This window comes from Stegastes partitus, unplaced genomic scaffold (genome assembly GCF_000690725.1).
Source record: "Stegastes partitus isolate 25-593 unplaced genomic scaffold, Stegastes_partitus-1.0.2 Scaffold327, whole genome shotgun sequence".
In the NCBI taxonomy this organism is placed as follows: Eukaryota; Metazoa; Chordata; class Actinopteri; family Pomacentridae; genus Stegastes; species Stegastes partitus.
In genome coordinates this window covers 320,904-341,381 of record NW_007578058.1, presented here as the reverse complement: position 1 = coordinate 341,381, position 20,478 = coordinate 320,904, and the positions used below count along the sequence as shown (strand labels likewise).

Sequence of the window (20,478 nt, the reverse complement as noted above, 5' to 3'; positions counted from 1 at the left end):
TGCTGGATGCTGACAGCAGAGCCTCCATCCATGACATCCCTCTGAACGGCGCGTCTCTCCTCCCTCCTGTCGGACCGCAGCCGCCTCGTCGTCCCTCCATCATGCTGCAGATCGGGGATGAGGTGATGTATTTCTCGGTGGTGTTTCTGACGGTGGTCCTGGTGACGAGGAGCGCCACGGGGGCCTCCCTCCTCACCGCGTTCCTCTACGTCTTCATGGTGATGTTCCGGTTCCCTCCGGTGCCGGCGGACCAGGCCGGCCGAGTCCTGCGGCTCAGGGCTCCTCCAGGCGGCGTCCCGGTGGTGGCGCACCGCGGAGGGAGCCACGACGCCCCGGAGAACACGCTGGCAGCGATCAGAGAGGTCAGACTGACAGATGCACATGTAGATATATCGGAACCTCATTACCTCAGATATCTCTAGAAATCTGACCAACACAGGCCTCTGTTGGAAAAGCGCAGCACAGGTGGCAGTAAGTCCTCACAAGGACACCAGGAGCTCCATGTTCTGGGATTATACGTGGTAATAGGTGCTATGTGATAATTATTTTTTGTCCTGCCATGTAGGCTGTAATTATTATATTCTTATTATTAATGTTCCAGCTTGTGCAGAACCAGTGGAAGCAGACCAGGTCTTGGTTGCATCACTAACACTGTGTTCTCATGCAGCCTGGAATACAATCTGGAGCCATCTTCATGCTGAAGTCATTGCATAACCTTTGCATGTACTGCAGGTGCTGAGTCAGCCATCTCATAACTGTGCTGTCACCGTCCTGAACACTGCAATCACCAAAACGGTTCCTCTGCTCTGTCCTTCTAATCAGATTAAGTTTCTTTTGCCCTCACATGCAGCTATTGAATGTCACGGACAGTGAGAGAGAAAAAACATCCCTCCCCACCTGGAAGCTTCCTCCTTTTATTGTTTTTCAGCACTGAGTCATGAACAATTTGCTGACAAGACTTTACACAAGAAGTCTCTTTCATGTCAAAACTGATTTCTAAAAAGTAATGTCAATTAGATAAGAATATAAAATGTAAAATAAATATTCACCCCTTAAATGTGGCTCTGACGCACCTGTGCTTATTGAAAAGCATAAGACATGAGATGGATACAAGAAAATGTCCAAGTCACTGATTATCTCCTGGAGTCACAATTAAATCCATCATTAAGAAACTGAAGGAATCCGGCACACGAGTAAATCTGTCTAGAGCAGGATGTCTGTAAAAAGGAGAAGGAGTTACTAGAAGGAGATTATAATCTCACTATAGTGAGGGAGGCCACCAAGACACCAACGACTCCTCTGAAGGAGTTAGAAGCTACAGATGAGAGAAACTCAGGAAAAAAGTTGATCTTAAATCTGGACGAGAGTTCAGAATGTGACATGTGAGATCAAAACTCAAACCTGAGCTACACAGAAATGATTTAAAGACAACAAACTGAATGTTCTGGAGTCAGAACCGAGACCTCGGTCCAGCTGAGGGGTTCTAGCTGGACTTGAACATTTCTGTTGATCCTTGTGGAGAATGAGGTCTATTTGCAGCATCCAGATGTTCAGGCTGGAGAACAGAAAGATCCCGGCTGTCCTCACCCTCTAGCTGCGAGGCAAAGCCAAATTCTATTGCTCATAATTCAATGTCAAAATGTGATAAAAGGGTGAAACCTCCAAAGGAGGTGAACACTTGGTGCTGTATATGATGGGAAATGAAACAGCAACTAAAACCCTGTTGTCAGGCTCAGTAACCAGGCTGAGGTGGAGATCTCTGACACAAGTGGACGTTTTGATTTTCCAGTCTGATGAATGCTGAATGGAGGCCGTAGATGTTATCAGACACTGGATCACTCGGTTTGTTTCTGAACTCGATGTCTGCTCCAGGCCAGCAGAAACGGAGCAGCCGGGGTGGAACTGGACCTGAGTTTCACAGCGGATGGAGTCCCGGTACTGATGCATGATGAGACCGTGGATCGGACCACCAACGGCTCCGGACCCGTCAGCAAACTTCCATTTGTCCAGCTCAGGAGACTGGACGCTGCTGCGCGTCACAGACTGAAGTACGTGATGCTTAGATACAAAAGACTAAAAACAGCAAGGAAATAGGAGGAACCTAAAGTGGAAATCTTTTAATTTAAAGTTACCAAAAAGTTTGAATTGTAGAAATGTTGTTTTCATAGGCCAACATTTAAAGGCTTTAGCACTCCACCACGTCAACTTTTACCCGTTTCGTTTGTAAATCTCACCTACATTTATGCATTCCTGGTTTAAGATGCTATCTCGGTCCCCGAATGGTTACAAGAATAACCTGGGATGTCGTCTCGCTGTGGTTTCTTTCTTCTCCAGGGACAAGTTCAGTGGAGAGAAGGTTCCGACTCTGCAGGAGGCCGTGGAGGAAAGCATCCGACACCAGCTCACCATCTTCTTTGATGTCAAAGGTCAACCTGATAAGGTACCAAACACATTCACATCTAACATACAGGCACATGGATGTTTTATATCTGGAACAATGTAGCAGTGACTTGAAGACACACCATGAAACTAGAAGCTGCTAATGCGTTACTGAGAAGACTTTGTCTACATGGAAAAGATGGCTGATGTTACAACAATACACAACGATGTCGTAACAAATCCATCATTCTGCTGTTTTTAGAGTTTGTTTATATGGATAATACTAATAAAGAGTATTCTTAAAAAGCTGCTCAGTGCACAAAGACTGTTTGTGCTGCACCTCTTCACCAAGACACTCCCGTCCTCTCCACGATGAGGCACAGGCTGCATGAACCTGCTCATAACCAGTGTTCTGCTGATCATGTCAAACCCTTCCAGGCTGCATCAGTGCTCCATGAGATGTATAAGAAGTTCCCAGTGCTTTACAACTCCAGCATCGTCTCCTCCTTCGAACCAAAAGTCGTTTACAAGGTAATCAGAAGTATGACAACAACGATGCAGATCATCGTGTTCTGAAAACTACACCAGCTGTACAAACACAAGTCATCAGTTTATCGTTTAATGAAAATTGTCTTTCTTTGATCTAGTTTTTGTGTGCTTTGATTTTGCTTATTGATGTCACTTATTCTCTGTAGATGCAGTAAAGCCCTCTGGACTGTTCCATTCAAACCATTTTTAGCCAAGACCTAGAATGAACTGTGTTGCTCGGCACAGACGCTGCTATAATGGATCCACAAGCCTGTTAGCCTGAGAGGCCAGATCCTGTGTTGACCTCTGACCTCTCCTGGTCCACAGATGCGTCAGACCGACCCCTCCGTGGTCACCGCGCTCACCCACCGGCCCTGGAGACTCAGCCGGTTTGGCGACGGCACTCCTCGAACCCTGTCCACGTGGGGTCAGCTGTGGACCGGCGTCCTGGACGTCCTGCTGGACTGGGCCCACCACCACATACTGTGGAAGCTCTGTGGGATCTCTGCCATTCTTGTGCAGAAAGACTTCATCTCGCAGTAGGTGGAATGAAATGTTGTCTAACGTGAGCTGTAGGATGCTGCTGGTTCCTCTGCTCTCAACATCTCATTGGTCTCATGGTTCTGAAATGAGCACAGCAGGCTGCAGCTGTTCATTAAATGAATCAGATGCGTTTAATTTCATACGTCGTGTCATTATCAGCTTCACAGTTAACAAAAGGGGATTAAGCATCTTTTAGCTTTTAGTCCTTTACTGTACAAATGATGAAACTTCTGATTTAATGAGTGGATTCAAAACTGGATATGAGTTTAATAAAAAAAAAAAAAAACGGTACAAATAAGATGAGATAAAACTTTATTAATCCTGAAGGAAACTCTTGGGCCAGATATTGGCCAGAAAAAAACAAATGACAGAACATAAGGAATCCAGAGCCTAAAAAGAACAAAAAAAGAAAGAAAGCATTGCCTTTAAACTGTATGACTTCGGTCAGATATTTTGGGTTTCCTTCCACCTTTTTATACAGTGTATGTAAACTTCTGGTTTCAACTGTATAAGTAGATCACTGACATAAAATAAGGAGCTAAAACAAGACAGTAATGCTGGTAATGATGCTGAGATAATAATTAATATCACACATGATGATGAAATAATGAAGGGTTAGGGTTGCAGAAACTGATATTGTGCAAACTATTGAGAAGTAATACCACACATGATGTTATCGTTTAGGTCTGGGTGATGTTTTAGGACCTGACTTGTTGTGAGTCTTGTTCCTTGTTTATTAAAGTGCATTCATTCTTCCCTCAGGGACTACGTTGAGTTCTGGGCAGAGCGAGGCGTGGAGGTGGTGGGCTGGACCGTGAACACCGCTGTGGAGAAGGACTTCTACCAAAACCAGCTGAAGATCAGCTACATCACCGACAGCCTGCTGGAAGACTGCGAGCCTCACTTCTGACACGCAGGATGATTCAGAGCTCAGATGTTCCCAACTCGTAACAGAAAACATTGAAGAGGCTGCAGAGTCTTTGGTTAGACAACAGACATAATGCGGCATTTCTCAGTTTCTTGCCATGAAAAAAACAAACTAAAATACTGAAATAAGTAGATGAAGTCAATAATAAGGTGGGATGAAGCCAGAAGCTTGGTGCTAATAACTCTGTGGTGATCAAACAACCCAAGCTGAATAAAAGTACCAACTGGGGACGTCACCTGTAGCTGGCATACAGGTGACTTCTCCTTTATATACATACATATATATCCTGATAAGGACTACCTAAAAGATCTTTTCTACCTTCTGAGCTGATCTTCCACCAGCTTGGTTGCACCTTTAAAGACACACCAGTGTACAAAGTCATCACGTTCTTCCATCATATTTAATGCCTGCTATCGTGATATCTAATTCCTAGTGAGCCGTAGAGGATCATCTTGTACATTCTGGGACTTGACTGACTGATTGTTTGAGTGAAACTTGCCTTCTATCATCAAGTGCCGCCGATGAACAAACACAGCACTGGTTTAACTGGACTGTGGGAGAGTAAATGCGCCACACAGCTGCAGGCCACATCGTGTGTTTTAATGTGATTAGAGCGAGGATTTAAAAACCCCTGATGATGCTGAAACAGCGTTAAGCAGGAGGCAAAAACAAGCAGTGAATGAATATTTCTTTCACACAATAATTCATGTTCTGGTCGTGTTTTCTCTGATTCAAATGCTGCTTTGTGGAATTTTCCTTCCTTTTAATTTGACAGTTCAGACTGCAGTCATGTCTCAGAATGAGCCTTAAATACCCAACAGGTGAAGTAAAAACTTTCCATCTTGCAGTTAAAATCTACAAATTCAGTCAAGAAAGATTTCTGCAGGAAGATTCTGGTTCTGAGACTAAAACGGAGACACAAGTGATTATGGGCTCAACCTTTGGCTGAAACAAATCTTCAGAATGTAAATCCTAATGAAACTTTCCTAAAAGAATAAATTTGCTAAACCTACATGAGTTGTCTTTTGTATTAATTTATGGGTGTCTTCTGTAACTTGAGAAGCGTGGCTGTGCGCAATGTGAGGATTTTACTGAGCAGATGTGGAAGCTGAGCTCGGACAGATCCCTGAGCATTCTGTGGATGTACAAACTAGTGAAAAGACATTCTCGTTGCATCCTGCAAGTCTGGGAAAAAAAAGCTTAAAATGGAGTTCATGCCTCTGTGCTGCGGCCCTCAGGTCTGCTCCAATCCGGGGACGCTGCGCCTTTAAAGCGCCGTAGGAGGCGTGTTGGCACGTCGAGGCGTTCCGCGGTGCGTCCGGTGCCTTTGAATGACAGCCGCTGTTCGGGCTGCGTGACATTGTGGCAGGACGAGACTCTCCAGGCTCCAAAGTGACTCGGACGGGGACGGCAGGTGGAAGAAGCAGGGCTGAGATGCGCCCTGGCGGCTGGTTTTACGCGCAGAGACTCGCGGCGCACGGCTCCGTTTCATGACAGCAGCACTTATGTCGGCTCCGTGGATCTGCGTTGGCAGCCTGTGAGGGGAAATTCAGCGGCAGATGCGTGAAAGTGCGTGGACGAGCATCTGGGAGCCTCGTTCTTACTGCAAAGTGCCAAACTCGCGGTTCACAGGTGAATCTGGCTGCGCATGATGTACACGATCACTAGAGGTCCCAGCAAACTGGTCACCCAGCGACGCACAGGTGAGGGTCTGCACTGGAAACCAACGTCCACGTCCTGAAACAGCCTTGTTCAGGCTTTTATTCTGGTAGAGAATCATGATGGCTTGTTTTCATTCTCATTTTAGGGCCTACACAACCACTGGAGAACAAAGCAAACGACTTTAAGCACAAGCAGACGTCCTGGAACATGCCTGAGTAAGTGTGCAACTTCTGACAAGTCTCCTCCAGTGTCTCTGTGGTCTGTTTCTACATGTGTGGCACTAGAGGTCTTATCTATTCTGAGATATTCCAGATGTTCAGGTTATTTGTGTTGGTTAAAGTTAGTGAACAGGATGTGCAGGCAGCAGTGGACGTCATCAGCTTGAGACAGTTTGTTCATCAGCACAGGCCTCAGTCCCTCAGAGCACTGGGGCTTCCTCAGCGATCCTGCTGGGCTGTTTTCATGACTTTGAACCAGCCAGACAGGCCCTGTATGTGTGCATGTGTGTGACCTTGGGTGAAGGCGAGGTGGCACATGGTCCTTCACTCAGCTGTTGTAATCTCTGACTCCTGCTCAACCAACCTTGCTTGAATTCACAAGTTTCAGAAAGTTCCTGCAGAGAAATCAAAGTTCTTTTTGAGAATGACGACAACACGTTTTCTTCTTCTCTGCGCCCATCAGCCTTCCTGCACCCAAGATAGTTTTCAACCGTCTGAACGGTAAGAAGTACCATCACCCTGCTCCGGCTCTCCCTGCAGACACGCAGCCTGACGAGAGCTTCAGCCCCGCACACGAGGAAAACGTCAAGTTTGTCTATGAGGGTAAGAAAGCAGATCAGTGATGTGACTGGAAACATGAGGTGAGCCCAGACGACACTTGTTGTTGTGTTACTGTATCCACACACCGTCCCTGCTTGGCTGCTCTGTGAATGGCATTGTTCTGCTATCAGAGATCAGAGGAGCTGCTAACCGGCCTTCCTCCTCCCCCGCTCAGGCCTCACCCACACAGCTGCTCCAACATTGATAGCCATGACCGACACCAAGCACAGAAATGCTCTCACGCCCACATACATGCTCCTCATGACCCACGCAGGCACACGTGCTCAACCAGCCTGCTTTTTTTTTTTTTTCTTGTTTTGTTTTGGCTTTGACTCAAACCCAGCAGCCGCTCGGTGGGAAAGAGGCCTGCTGTCCACTTAAAGGAAGAACTACACTCGGTTCTGACAGGATGAAGGGTGTCGTTGGGTTACACGGTGACCCAGTTTTTAACCGGCTCATTCGGTCTCCAGGAGACTTCACTTGGCTCAGCTCCTCAAACTTTTTGTGTCCTGTTAGTTGTTGGCGTCGAGGCTCAGCTTCAACAGCTCATAAACAACTCGAGTAACCTTGTGTTTGAAGGGCGCAGCGTGGCCCGACTGCTCTCTGAAACACCTCAACTCCTCATACAAACACGTTAGAGTCTACTGAAGGTTGTGACCTGGAGGCAGCGAGAGAGAAAATCAGCTCTCACACTCCACATGTGACCACAGGCTGCATTATTTGAAATACAGACGCTTGCGTGCAGGAGTGGCCGGCCTTTGAAGCAGCTGCCCTTCTGGACTTTACTTGTTTGACACTGTGGGTGTGACGCTGGGGTGCAGGCCTGTTTTTTTTAAACTTTCACAGATAAGGACATCTTGGTGCTAACTGGGGCTTTACTGACCGAGTTGCTTTGTTTTCAGCCTGGCAGGAGGTGCTTGAGCAGGAGCAGGGGCCGGGCCAGGGGCCAGCGGTGGCCCAGAGAGTGGTCCACTACAAAGAGACCGGTCCCGGCCCACACATGGACAGTGAGTACAGCTGCTGGTCCTTCTCCTGCTCATATCGTCAACATTTGTAACATAGATTTTGTGTTTAAAAAAAACTGCAGTTGAGGGATTAAAAGACTGTGCTCCCCTCGAGCCATAAGGATCAAATGTTATAGGACTGCTTGTCTTTGAAGTGCATCAAATAAATCTACTAAATGTACAACACCGACAGGCCTGCAGCTGTTGAAAGCTGCACACTAGGTTGCATTGGTTTATGACAGCCAGCAAACCCAAAATTAGAATATCAGAATGAGCCAACTCTTATCTAATCATCATCATAATAATAATCATAATCATAATAATAATGTGGTCTTGATTTAACTTCTACCTGTGGCTGGTCATATTTTGAAGATGTAGACAATAATCACAGTCGTGCTGTAGCCACAACAATGAGACATGAAGTAAAATAACAACAACAAAGTAGATAATCAGCCTTAAAAGTAATATTAGTAATGTGGTGCTGTATGTATATAGCCTCTAGTTTTAACTTCTACATTACGGATTAGGATATTTTATTTTGAAAGTGCCTTACAGGATGTATTAGTATACGGTGGTGGCGGTGACTTGACAGATCTGAGTTGCAGTTCCTCATTGTGACCACCAGAGGGCAGTAAACGGCCAAGCCTCACATAAACCGAGAATAATTATAAGATCGGTCGGTATAAATATCTTTATTAAACGGCACTAAATCAACTAACTACTAGAAATAAAATATAACAGCTGTTGTTGATGATTTGTTTCTCTCTCTTCTTTTGTTTTGTTTGGTAATCAATTTAAAAACTATGTTAAGTGCTAGCATGCTAATGTCTGCCCAGATGTTAGCATGGATGCCTCCAGCAGGACCAGCAGCTTCACCGCCTGAAAACAGATTTTAATTTTACAAAATGCAGCAAAGCTTATTGATATAAATGTTGATTGTGGCATTTTAGCTAACAGTGAGTTTGAAACTTTGACTTGAATAACGAGTTATGCTGAGGATAAGAACGAGCGTTATCCTTCAATTTAATGTAGGGTTGCAGTTCCTCGTTGTAGCCACTGGAGGGCAGCAAAGCTCGTTATTGTAAATACACTCGCCTCATCAAGGTAGAAGCAATAACATCAGGATGCCACTTCCGGTCTGGGCAGTAAAAATAAAACTGAGCTGAGTTAATATGGAAACTATGAAAACTAATGTTTTTGAATAAACAGAAATGTGAACACTTAATAGTAATTGACTTTCTGGTTGAGATTCAAAATGTGATCATCTATTATTTTATTGTACGACACTGACGTCAAGCACAGAAAGTTTACTTCACATATTTCATTATTTCCGTAGCTTTTTAGGGTATTATCACCGTTACGTCCTCACACCACAGACATGGCTGCAGACTTTTATGGTTATGTTAAGATGGTGACTCTTAAACTCCTTTCTCCCGTCTCTCAGCCTTCGTGCCCATAGATCTGGATGAATGGTGGGCCCAGCGCTTCTTGGCCAACATAGACAAGCTTTCCTGACGCTCATCCGGGATTTGATGCTGTTGGACAGTCAGGAGGTGAGACCTGAAGCAGGACGGCTGACGGAGGAGGAGGAAGCCTGGACGGGAGGGTTGATGGGCCAGAGTGCCCTGATGTGATTCAGATGGACTGACAGTGCTGGGACGCTGGCAGAGAAACTACCGAGAATCACTTGAACTGTTTCCTTCTAGCGGCAGTCCGTCTGTCTCCAAATGTTCCGAGACAGACTGCAGGCAGGAGGACGACGTCTCCAAGCCGAGGTTTCTCTCATGTTTTGACCCTCACAGCAGAGATGTTGCTTTGAAATGCAATAAATTGTATTTTCAATAAGTTCTGGATTTACTGGATTCTTCTTGTTTTTAACGCTGGGATGCGTGTCGGGCACCACAGAATTAAAACATTCTCACATTACATTCCCCAAATCCTGAACATAGACAGTAAATCTTGCCACATTTCAGGTTATTACCTCCTGATAAACCACAAAAGTGAACGTAACATATTTAATATAACAAAAGATGAAAAATTAGGGAGGGCACATGAAAAAAATAAAATTAAGCCATAACAGCATTCGGGGTGTTTTCCATTTCTAACTGAAGCACAAACCTCCAAGGCGCCAGACTCCATCTATCATTAGCTATTTCAACAGGACTCAGAAAGGTTTTGAAGAGACCAATCCTGAAAACTGGGATGCAGCCAGTGTTTTCAGGATGCCACTGAGCTGAACTATTTATTTTGGGAGCGCTGAAAACAAAATGTTTTTCACATATCTGGACATGATGGGAATGTGACGGTCACACTGACATGAATGAGCAGGCGCAGCAGCGACCTTCATGACCAGACGGTCTTCTACATGAAACTCCTGATGAAATGGCGCCGAACTCACGTCGCTCCGTGTTTTTCCTTCTTCAGCCGTGTGCTCCATCGGGGGGGAAGAGGTGATTTTTATGGCTTCAGATAAACAAAGGCCTGTAGCGTTCTTCACAAACTGCAGTTCTGCGGCTTCGTAAGCCCTCACCTACAGGTACAGGTACCTACAGGTCGCCAAAACAGAGTCCAACCGCAGGCAGCTCTCAGTGCTTCTCCAGAGCTTTAGTCAGGAGATCATTGAGACGAGAAATCATGGGTCGGGGATCGTCGTTTAAGCCTGCTGCGATCATGGCATTGTCATAGATCTGTAACACATAAAGAAAGAAGCAATTAGCAAATCATTTCACAGATAAATATCCTGTTTAAAAAATAAAAAACTCAACAGAGAGACTGGTAACACTACTGATGTTTATCACTGTAGTCAAACACCAATGGCTCCTCTGATATCAGCTATGGGAAATTCTCAAAGACAAACTGGCACTCTGGTAAAAATAAGAGCCGACCTGGACGGATAACGGTCACGTTAAAGGCACTGAAGGGAAGTGCAGCCCCCTGTCCTCTTATACCCCTTTTCCACCAAACTGGTTCCAGTGCTAGTTCCATGCCAGTGCCTCACTTAGCACCAGTTCTCTGTGTTTCCACCACCGAAGCACCGGCTCCAGGCTCTCAAAACTGATGCTTAGCAAGCACCAACTCTTTGCTGGGCCAGAGAAAAGCACCGAGTACGTCAGGGGCTTGGGGCGGAGTTATCGTGACCACTGAGACCGATGAATGGGACACACAAGCGGTGATTTGTGTCGTTTTTCACCAGGACGTCCCTGGTCCGATCACAGATGTACTGGAATGAGTCCGGGGACACACAGGAAGTGTTGCACAAACCTTTGCACACTGAAATCTGGTAGAACTGTGTCCCGCCAGCAGCACCACAGTGGTGGAAAACAGGACTTCTATAACTTTGGTGTGCTGCGGTATTTAGGCTTAGAAATGCGGTCTTCTTGTTTATTCCGCTCATAGAAAAGACTGCATGAGAAAAAAATCACCGTTTCATCTGGGACAAATCTGACATCAGAACACCCTGGTTTGCTCTTTTTAAAGTCATTTTTGGTCGCACGCCGGTCTGAGCACCGCGGCCACCAACAGCAGCTACAGCCTGCTATGTGGGGCGTTCAGGGAACATCTGTAAATTGTAGAGTCGTGTGTTTTTCCTGTGACAAGGTGGGAAGTGCGAACAAATCAGAAACTTGGTCGCACCGGTAAAAAAGTCACTCCTGTGTGGACTTCCATGTGGCGCGAGCGTTGTCCGGTAAACGGCTCTAACTTGGCTCCTGGCTGATGGAAAAGCAACCAGTTCTTAGATTGGAACCAATAAGCACCAGCACGAAACGAGCACCTGGTTCTTTTTGGTGGAAAATGGGTATCTGAAACCGAAATCTTTGCAATATAAAGTCTTGCCGTCTGAGACAAAGAATCCACTGCACTGTGGCAGGACAGGTCTGTCTTTAAACCCGTTACTCACGTGGAGTTTTTCAAGTAACATGCAAACATAAAACGACAGCAGCAGCAGATAAAGTCAGCAGAGACCAGAAAACACTGATAAACTGTATTCCTAAGAGACAGCACCTGCTCCAGCAACAGTCCAGCCAGTTCAGAGTCGGTGTCCTTCAGCTGCTGCAGCTTCTTGATCAGATCATGTCTGAGATGGTAGAAACACACAGTCAGAAGTAGACACCACAAACCCACATTTTTAAAACAGTGTTCCCTGTTTTGGTCCAGTAAAATCTGTCCCGTCTCACCCTGCGTTGATCTCCAGCGTGGGCTGCAGGATCTGGGCTCTCTCCTCGGCGGTTCGGGCCAGCTGCTGGGTTCGGAGGAAGTGGCGAGCGGCCCCCATTTCCAGCACTGTGATCATGGCTGGGTGGGTGTCCAGACGAGGAGTCAGCTGAGAGTCGGAGGAGAAAACACAAGTCTGTCACAAGTCGCTCTAAGGATGTTTGTCAAGCCAAGCCAAGAACCAAATGTGAGAACGACTCGGAAGGTTTTCAGTTTTGCTTTTTATACATATTATTAAACCACGCTAAGGATGTCACAAGGCTGAAGGCCAAGACTCCAGGACAGAAGGCTCAGAAACAAAGCTGTAAATATTCCAGACGGCTGAACTATGAAGTGAGATGAGCGGGTCGGCCGGTATGTTGAGCTTAAAGTCATGAAGGTGGCTCTCTGTTAATCTGCTAGATCTCCATGGTAACAGATACTGTGGCGCTACATCACCGTGGTAACTGATGCTGCTGCTTTAGCGTCTCCCTTTAGCCAACCTGTTTCCTGATGATTCTCTCAGCTGCTGTTTGTAAACCTGCTGATCTGCATGTTAGTGAAACGGAATCATGGAAACCTGCATGTGTTCAGCCTGTGATGCAGAAATCACATAAATCTGTTTTTATGTTCGGCCCGTTTACGTGCTGGGACTGCAGCTGATAGATCACTGATTAGAACATTGATTATCTATTGGTATTTATTACAGAGGATACTGAATCAATAATATTAATTTCTCTTTGATTTGTCCCTGCATTAAGGGACAGTGTCAGAGCTACAATATAATATGTTCAGTGAAGTTTAAAGTTTAACACCTCTGACATGCAGCTGTCAGTTATCAATAATCGGCTGCATTGATCAGTACGATACACATAATTAACAGTTTTCTACCAGCATTCCTGTCTACAGTCGAGTCTGAAGCAGAAAGCTGATGTCTCTGATGGAGGTGGAGCCGACCTACACACAGAAAGCCTGAATCTGTCAAACTGGCTTCAGATCTTTCCAGTCCTGCGTTTACACATGAGCCGAGTCCATCCACACAAACATCCTGCTAGCAGTGTTTCATTACCTTTATGTTGGTGACTCTGGGCCCCAGAGCGTTCTTCATCCAGGACATCAGGTCATCGGCCTGCTCCTGCGTCAGACGCTCAGATGCTGCAGACGAGAACAGAAAAAGGAGTCAAGATCACACCAGAGACAGCGAAAGGTGTTCTGCTGAAACCGACAGGAGATGGAGGCACACCTGGTTTGCTGTCCTCGAACTTCTCCTCCTTGTAGTGATCCACCACGATGTCGGTCTCCACCGAGATCAGCTTCTTCTTGTCAAACTCTCTGAGGTGGAGCAGCGTCAGCTCGTCAAACTGCTCGTAGCAGAACAGCACCTGCACACAAACAAGACGGAGTTTAATGGATTGTGGACAGAGGTTTGTGCTTTCCTTTATAAAGGTTTATCAGCAACGAAGCCCTTTGTCATTGTGTGGTAGTGTTGTGCGTCTATAGCTTGTCACCTGTTGTGTACTGTATTGACCAACGTGGCTGTTTCAGACGAGACCGATTATCAGTAATCAAGAGGACCGATGACCAATATTTGGATATACTTTACAGTAAAATGTGTTGAAATGCTTTTGCCTATTTATGTTTATTTGGAAGAGAACTAATCAACATTCATCCTTCGGTGCCGAGAGGCTGATGAGAAATCGATGAGAAGTGCTGTGGTCAGGAGATAGGCTCTGATGCAGGCTGTCGTCAAAGCAGCACATTTCTAGATTCATTTAACAGGAATTGGTTAAAAACAAAACAACAGCTGCTACGTATCGGCTCCAGGCTGCGGTTCCATCCTCTGGTTATGTGGCTACCGGCCTACATGACGTAGTCTCACCTCCATGTCCTTCTGCTTCATGGCCTCGTAGTAGGGCGAGTGCTCTGCCAGATGCCGGTTGGGGGCGCACAGGTAGTGGATGTTGCGTGTGCCGGCCTTCATGCGGGAGCCGTACTCCATCAGACTTGTCTGCTGGCCCGCCGGCAAAGCAGACGACTCAAACCTCAACAGCTTGGCAATATCCTCCTACAGAGAGGGGAGACGGCTGCTGTCAACACGGGTCTCCTGTGCAAACCAACTTATCGCTTCAGTTCTGAGCTCCAAAAAACGAAACGCGCTCACCTTGACGTCTTGTTCCTGGGTGGTGACGATGCCCTCCCTCATGAAGAGTCCGTAGTCTTCAAAGAACTTGTTGTATTTCTCCGGCTCCTTCTTGCTCTGGTCCAGCAGGAAGCGGATGATCCTCTGCTGCAGAACATCACGGAGCTTCCTGAAGACAGATAAACACGTTATCGATCCTTTAAATTAAACACTCCTAATATGTAACGTGAAAACTTTACAATATCAACACAACTGTATCGAAGAGCAAGTAAAGAACTGACAAATACATTCTGAATTTATGAGTTAAAGGGAACATCGCAGGCCTTTTTTCAGATTTTAGTTCATTTATATGCTGTTCTGAAGTCAGACATCTGTGTTACTACATAACCAAAGATCTCAGTAAAATGGATCAGATGGATAGAAGGATACTTTATTCATCGCCTTTGGGAAATTCAAGACGTATAAATGCCTCCAGTGACTGTTTGTTGATGCTTGAAACTGTCAACTTGCATATTCTGAACAAAGTTCTGACCCAGATGTGTACAGATGCATTTAGGACACTGATCTTAGGACCATGAAAACTGACTAAGACCTTTAACAGTAATGAAGACAACCAGCCTCAAAGTCAGGAGTGCTACACTGGTGCTGTACCTGATGAGGGCGCTCTCCTGCAGCAGCTCTCTGCTCAGATTAAGTGGGATGTCCTCGCTGTCCACCACGCCTGCACACAAACACACAATTTTTCAACTTTTTCTGTTTTGCTTCCATAAAGTCCTGCATGTAAAACGGTAAAACCAAGCAGCTGCAGCAGGAGCAGCTGGAAGCATTTCAAAGCATTCGAATGGATGCAGACCTCGAAGGAAGCGCAGCCACTTGGGCAGGATGTCGGTGGCTTTGGTCTGGATCAGGACCTTCCTGCTGAACAGAGCCACACTGGAGCCCATCTCCCTGCTCACGTCAAACATGCTCGGCTTCTGTGCACAGATAAAACTTTCATTACATGTGAATTTAATCAAATTCAACTTAAGTTTACTGACTACCACTGAAAAAGTGTCTTAAGAGAGAATCACTCATTAAAAAATTGGGTCCAAACATTTGCTGGTTTGATCCCCCAGCAGCTGAAATAAAGTTTTCACTGCTCCCACTGAGTGACCAAAGACCCTCCTCACCGTCTCAGGGACGTAAAAGATGCTTCGGATGTTGAGCGGGGCGTCGGCGCGGTAGTGCAGAGTGTAGCGGGGCTTGTCGTAGGCCTGAGCCACGTAGCGGTAGAACTCCTCGTGCTGCCAGTCGCTAATCTCTTTAGGCTCCATCATCCACAAGGCCTGGAAGGACAAAAAGGTCCAGCATCAGTTATTAAAAAGAAAAGACATCACAAGTTAAGTGTCCGAGTGCATGCTACAGACACTGACTTGTTTTCGCCTCAGACTACATGAATAATGGTCAGTAAGCTCAGATTTCAGATTGTAGAAGCACAACATTAGCATGGAGGCAACAGAAACACTGACTTATTTACACTTACCTTAGTTGAAATTTATTCTAAATGATGAAAATACTTTGCCTACATTGTGACACAGAGCTAAGTCAAACTGTGAACACATCAAATAGTTTGTACTGCTGTTTTTGTATTCATTATGTGTTGCAGTGTATTTGTTGCGGGCCACACTGGTCCATTAATCCTAGAAATCATAAACACAGAACAGAATCATGTGTTCTAGTGTTTCCTGTTCAGTGAGCAACAGAAGCAGAGGCGCTCACCTGTAGAGTGTTGAGCCTCCGTCCGTTCAGGAAGATGGGGAAGCTCACGAAGTTGCTGTATTTTGTTACAACCTCTGAAACAGAAACAGCAGTTTGTCATCACACGGAAGGACGCGTTTCCTCACTTGCAGTCACAGCTGATCCAACATACCTTTAACTCTGTCCTCAGAGGAAAACTCCTTGCAGTCTTCCTTGAGGTGCAGCACGATCTTTGTCCCCTGTTGAACGCCACTGGCTTCAGCAATCTCAAAAACTCCAGAGCTGAGGGAGTCGATGACAAAATGTTTGAGAATCGCACTTCTGGCTGTGTATGAATACAGAATCAAGCCCACCATGTTGATCTTTTCCACCTCCATCCATCCATTTTCTATACACCGCTTAATCCTCATTAGGGTCGCGGCTGGAGTCTATCCCAGCTGACTCAGGGTGAAGGCAGGTTCACCTGGACAGGTAACCAGTCTATCGCAGGGCCACACTTAGAGACAGACAACCAAGCACACTCACATTCACACCTACGGACAATTTAGAATCACCAATTAACCTCAGCATGTTTTTGGACTGTGTGGGAGGAAGCCGGAGAACCCGGAGAGAACCCACGCTGCACGGGGAGAACATGGAGACTCCACGCAGAAAGATTCTGGTGCCCCCACCGGGACGCGAACCGGCAACCTTCTTGCTGCGAGGCAACAGTGCTACCAACTGTCCACCCTGCAGCCCCTATCTTTTCCACCTCTTGATGGTAAAACACTCGGTTTCATTGCTCTCACCCGTCTGAGGACCACTTGTACCCGGGTGCACCAGGCTCAGCGGAGCGGGAGTAGACATCCACACGGTCGGACACCATGAAGGCAGAGTAGAATCCAACTCCAAACTGACCAATGATGGTGCTGCTGGCCTCGGCCTGGTTCTGCAGTGCGTCCAAGAACGCCTGCAGAGGAGACGAACACGAGGGTTGAATAAAAAGCTCCACGACTGTGTACGAAGCTGGCGTGCAACATGTGCAAGCAGCAACTGTCATGAGACATTTGTTTTGTAAAGCGACACCTGCAATGAGCACTGAATCTCTTAAACTGTGTCAACATGGCAGCTCTGCAACTTGAATTTCATTTTGGGGAGAAGGAAGAAATCATGGGGAGCGAGTGCGGCAGAGGGAGCGTGAGGAGGCCAAAACACCTGATGGAGCGCTCACATCATCACGCCTCAGTTCAGGTGGTGGCTCTGAATGTTCTCCCTCAGACACCTCAGGACGTTACACTAGAACTCTGCCCTGAGACTCATTCCTGGTGCACAACCTCGTGAGTGCTGGACAAAGCAATATGTTTGCTCCAGGTCTGCCCCAGACCCAACACACCTTGGCTGGTTTTGTAAACTGCAGGCTCTTTCCCTGGAAAAAAAAAAAACATTTCTTCTCTTGGTTTAAGCTGCAGACCCTCCTCTGGTCACCAGTGATGATCCTCGACATTAAAATTGGCTCGTCCCGGCTGCTTTCTTACACAAAATGTGACGTTTTGGTCTCTGCTCCAGTTTAAGGGCTTAAAACATGTGCAACGCTGGTCCTGCTGTTCAAAGCACTGCGTCACATGTTTGGTTCAAAACTCTATGATCCACCTTAGTTCATCATATACACATGTAGGTGAACAAGTACACAAAGATAAACGTTAAAAGCTGAACCTACAGGCAGGACAAATACACCAAAGAACAGGAACAGGAAAAGTAAAGGTACAAGAGCCACGGCAGCGTTACCTTGGAACCAGAGCGGGCGATAGTACCCAGGTTGGCCACCAGCTCCTCTTGGTTCATACCAACTCCAGTGTCCTGTGGGAGTGCAGAGAAACCAGTCATAAGGAATAAGAAAACAGGCAGTTGTGAGACAGGAGTGGGAGTGCCGCTGACACTGTGCTATGATTTGGTTTCCTTCACCTTGACACAGAATTAGAAAGCTGCTGTTATCAGCAAAATTTGATCAACAGCATCATGACATCTGGTAAACTATTCACCGTTTGACTTTCCATAATGCTGCACGATCTTTTAAACTTTTTAAAATACTTGTCCTCTTGTGTTGTGTTGCACATTTCCCAATTATTGAGCAAGGATGCTGGTGGCATCACTCAACTCTGTGGGCATCAATCAGCAGAGGAGGGAAACTACTGTAAATTCCAGACTATAAGCTTCTACTTTTTAACACGCTTTGAACGCTGCGGCTTCAACAACGATGCGGCTAATTTATGGATTTTTACGAATTTGCCTTGAGACGAAAATGACGTTGAGAGCAACAACGACAGAGAGCCTGAGGAAGTGTGTGATGAAGGAATTCTGAGGCTGTTCAACTCCAACACTGAAGACTTTAGTGGTTTTAGTGCAGGAGGAAGATGAAGATAGCGATCAGTGACTTTTCCTGGTAGGCTGCTGTATGTTTTATTTTTTTAAGCAGTCGTGTTACAGGAACTGTTCGGAAAAAAGCATGTATGGTATTTCTTTTTAAAGTTAGTGGGTGGAGCTTATGTTCAGGTTCGCTATAGTCCGGAAATTACGGTATCAGGGCAAAGTGGAATCCTTGACAATGGTTACAGTGAATCCTGTTCCTCTCAAATCATCTAATCAACTTAAAAGCACAGACAGACAGAAGGTGAACCTGGATAGTGAAGGTGCCCTTTTCAGCGTCGCTCTGAAGATGGATCTCCATTGGAGCCGTTTCACCTCCTGCTGTCATCAGTTTGTGGCGCAGTTTCTCCAGTGCGTCGCTGCCATTAGAGATCAGCTCTCGAATGAACACCTATCAGGACGAGGAACAGCCAAGGAATCGGTCACAGAGGAGAAGCAACGGCTCAGTTTGGAAGCATACGTTTCCCTATTTCACACAAGCTCTCACCTCTTTCTCAGAGTACAGAGATCTGGCGACAATGTCCAGCAGCTTTTTTGTTTCCGCCTGAAACTCATGTTTGGAGGAGCTACCTGGAAAGATCAGGAGAACATTTAGGTCAGTATAACCCGACAGCAACGTCTGAATATTCATTATGTCTGCAGCCGTCTCTGCACCTTGTACAGCCTCCGTATCACTGATGATGGTGTGAAGAGGTTCCTCTTCAGGCTCTTTCTCGGCCTCCTGGGTGCTGTAGTAGGACTGCTGGCTGAAGCCGAGGCAGGACCGCTGAGAGCTCCACACTCTGGGCCGGCTGCTCCACCGCTGCAGCTGTCCAACCTGCAGGTCTGATGACAGGAGGATGGAGATGGTGGGGTTTGTTTCACAAGTAGCCTTTTCAGAGGGTTTACAGGGCCTGCATTTATCAGTATTACACTCTATGGGACCATGTCGTGAATACAGAAATTCTTTGCTAAATGGAAAGAATAAGACATTTATCAGATAACTTGCTCTTAATAACATAAATGAGAAATCTTCCAGAGCACCTCTTAAGCATGCATCCTCAAAACCACATAGACCAGAATAATGCATGTAAAGAGACAGATTCACATTCTAGTTTATTGCAACACAATACCAATTATTTTCCAAACTTCTGTTTTTTTTTTAGAATAGCATATTGTTTACTTGCTGAGCAGACTGAGGTGAACCGAGAGCATTGCCAAAGGGAAATTTCCCAACATAAGAAAAGTAAATTTGGAAATTTGTCTAAGTCAGAAACCAAAACTTCAGATTAAAAATGACCACGCTCAACTTCAGAATGCATTTGTACACAAAACAAGACACAGCTCATGTTACAAAAGGGTTTCTTTAAGGCCAGTAAGGAGATTTAAAAGATGATCATAGCCATCAGTAAGACTCTTCATGTAAATGTGTTGACAAACAGCCTGTCCTTCAAAGTCCCTCTCCGGTTATTATTATGTCCAAAAAGTTGATTAGAAAGTGACAGGAAACAGTGTGGTCAGAAATATATGATCAATAACAAAAAGTGTTCACTTTACCAAAGACATGCCATGAAGTAATAAATCTTCACATAGTCTACAAATAAACCATTTTTCCTGCTTGATAGACATTAACAACTGCATCTTTATCATTTCCCAGTGAATGGCTTTGAAAAACTATAGTTTACGTGTGTCTTAAGGTGTTTTAACTTCAACACTTCTTGTTAAAACCTACAGCATATGGCTCACCCACCTGATCTCCCCTTTAAAGCTGAGTTTGTGTAATAATAACACGATCCTAACCTCATGCTGTCACTTCTTGCTCCTTTGCACTTGTTTTAAGTTCTTCAGCGAAGATTTGGGCTAAAATGAAACTGACAGGCAGCTCTCAGATGCTTTAGGATCCTCAATTATCATTAATGTAACCAACAAAACATGGCACCATATGGCCAAGCAGCAACTTATTGTTGTACTGTAAGCTGCTGTAGTTAAGTAAGTTATTAATAGGAAATAGGGCTGCAGGGTGGCGCAGTTGGTAGCACTGTTGCCCCGCAGCAAGAAGGTTGCAGGTTCGCATCCCGGTGGGGACACCGGAATCTTTCTGCGTGGAGTCTCCATGTTCTCCCCGTGCAGCATGGGTTCTCTCCGGGTTCTCCGGCTTCCTCCCAC

The 20,478-nt window shown here is 45.8% G+C and overlaps 3 protein-coding genes across 3 annotated transcripts in view; 2 read left to right on the top strand and 1 right to left on the bottom strand.

The window, feature by feature from the left end:
• The first annotated feature begins 101 nt into the window (after positions 1-101).
• LOC103358713 (glycerophosphodiester phosphodiesterase 1-like) lies at positions 102-5,392 on the top strand. The gene is made up of 6 exons (XM_008283789.1): positions 102-362; positions 1,873-2,048; positions 2,335-2,440; positions 2,818-2,910; positions 3,235-3,446; positions 4,213-5,392. Exons 1-6 carry the CDS (start codon positions 102-104, stop codon positions 4,358-4,360), a joined length of 996 nt encoding a protein of 331 aa, XP_008282011.1. The 3' UTR covers positions 4,361-5,392.
• Positions 5,393-5,702: 310 nt separating this feature from the next.
• LOC103358711 (protein FAM195A-like) lies at positions 5,703-9,707 on the top strand. Its single transcript, XM_008283786.1, has 5 exons — positions 5,703-6,081; positions 6,186-6,255; positions 6,722-6,861; positions 7,761-7,865; positions 9,307-9,707. Exons 1-5 carry the CDS (start codon positions 6,027-6,029, stop codon positions 9,375-9,377), a joined length of 441 nt encoding a protein of 146 aa, XP_008282008.1. The 5' UTR covers positions 5,703-6,026; the 3' UTR covers positions 9,378-9,707.
• trap1 (TNF receptor-associated protein 1) overlaps positions 9,106-20,478 on the bottom strand; it is a 13,245-nt gene continuing 1,872 nt past the window's right edge. Inside the window, exons 2-18 of the mRNA XM_008283788.1 lie at positions 18,988-19,158; positions 18,821-18,903; positions 18,584-18,724; positions 17,695-17,766; positions 16,719-16,879; positions 16,103-16,212; positions 15,952-16,025; positions 15,363-15,518; positions 15,047-15,167; positions 14,845-14,914; positions 14,215-14,362; positions 13,933-14,118; positions 13,297-13,435; positions 13,123-13,208; positions 12,038-12,183; positions 11,865-11,937; positions 9,106-10,549 (exon numbers count right to left, since the gene is read on the bottom strand). Coding sequence (XP_008282010.1) covers positions 10,448-10,549; positions 11,865-11,937; positions 12,038-12,183; positions 13,123-13,208; positions 13,297-13,435; positions 13,933-14,118; positions 14,215-14,362; positions 14,845-14,914; positions 15,047-15,167; positions 15,363-15,518; positions 15,952-16,025; positions 16,103-16,212; positions 16,719-16,879; positions 17,695-17,766; positions 18,584-18,724; positions 18,821-18,903; positions 18,988-19,158 — 2,039 coding nt within the window. The 3' untranslated portion in view covers positions 9,106-10,447. The remainder of the gene's footprint in view (positions 10,550-11,864; positions 11,938-12,037; positions 12,184-13,122; positions 13,209-13,296; positions 13,436-13,932; positions 14,119-14,214; positions 14,363-14,844; positions 14,915-15,046; positions 15,168-15,362; positions 15,519-15,951; positions 16,026-16,102; positions 16,213-16,718; positions 16,880-17,694; positions 17,767-18,583; positions 18,725-18,820; positions 18,904-18,987; positions 19,159-20,478) is intronic.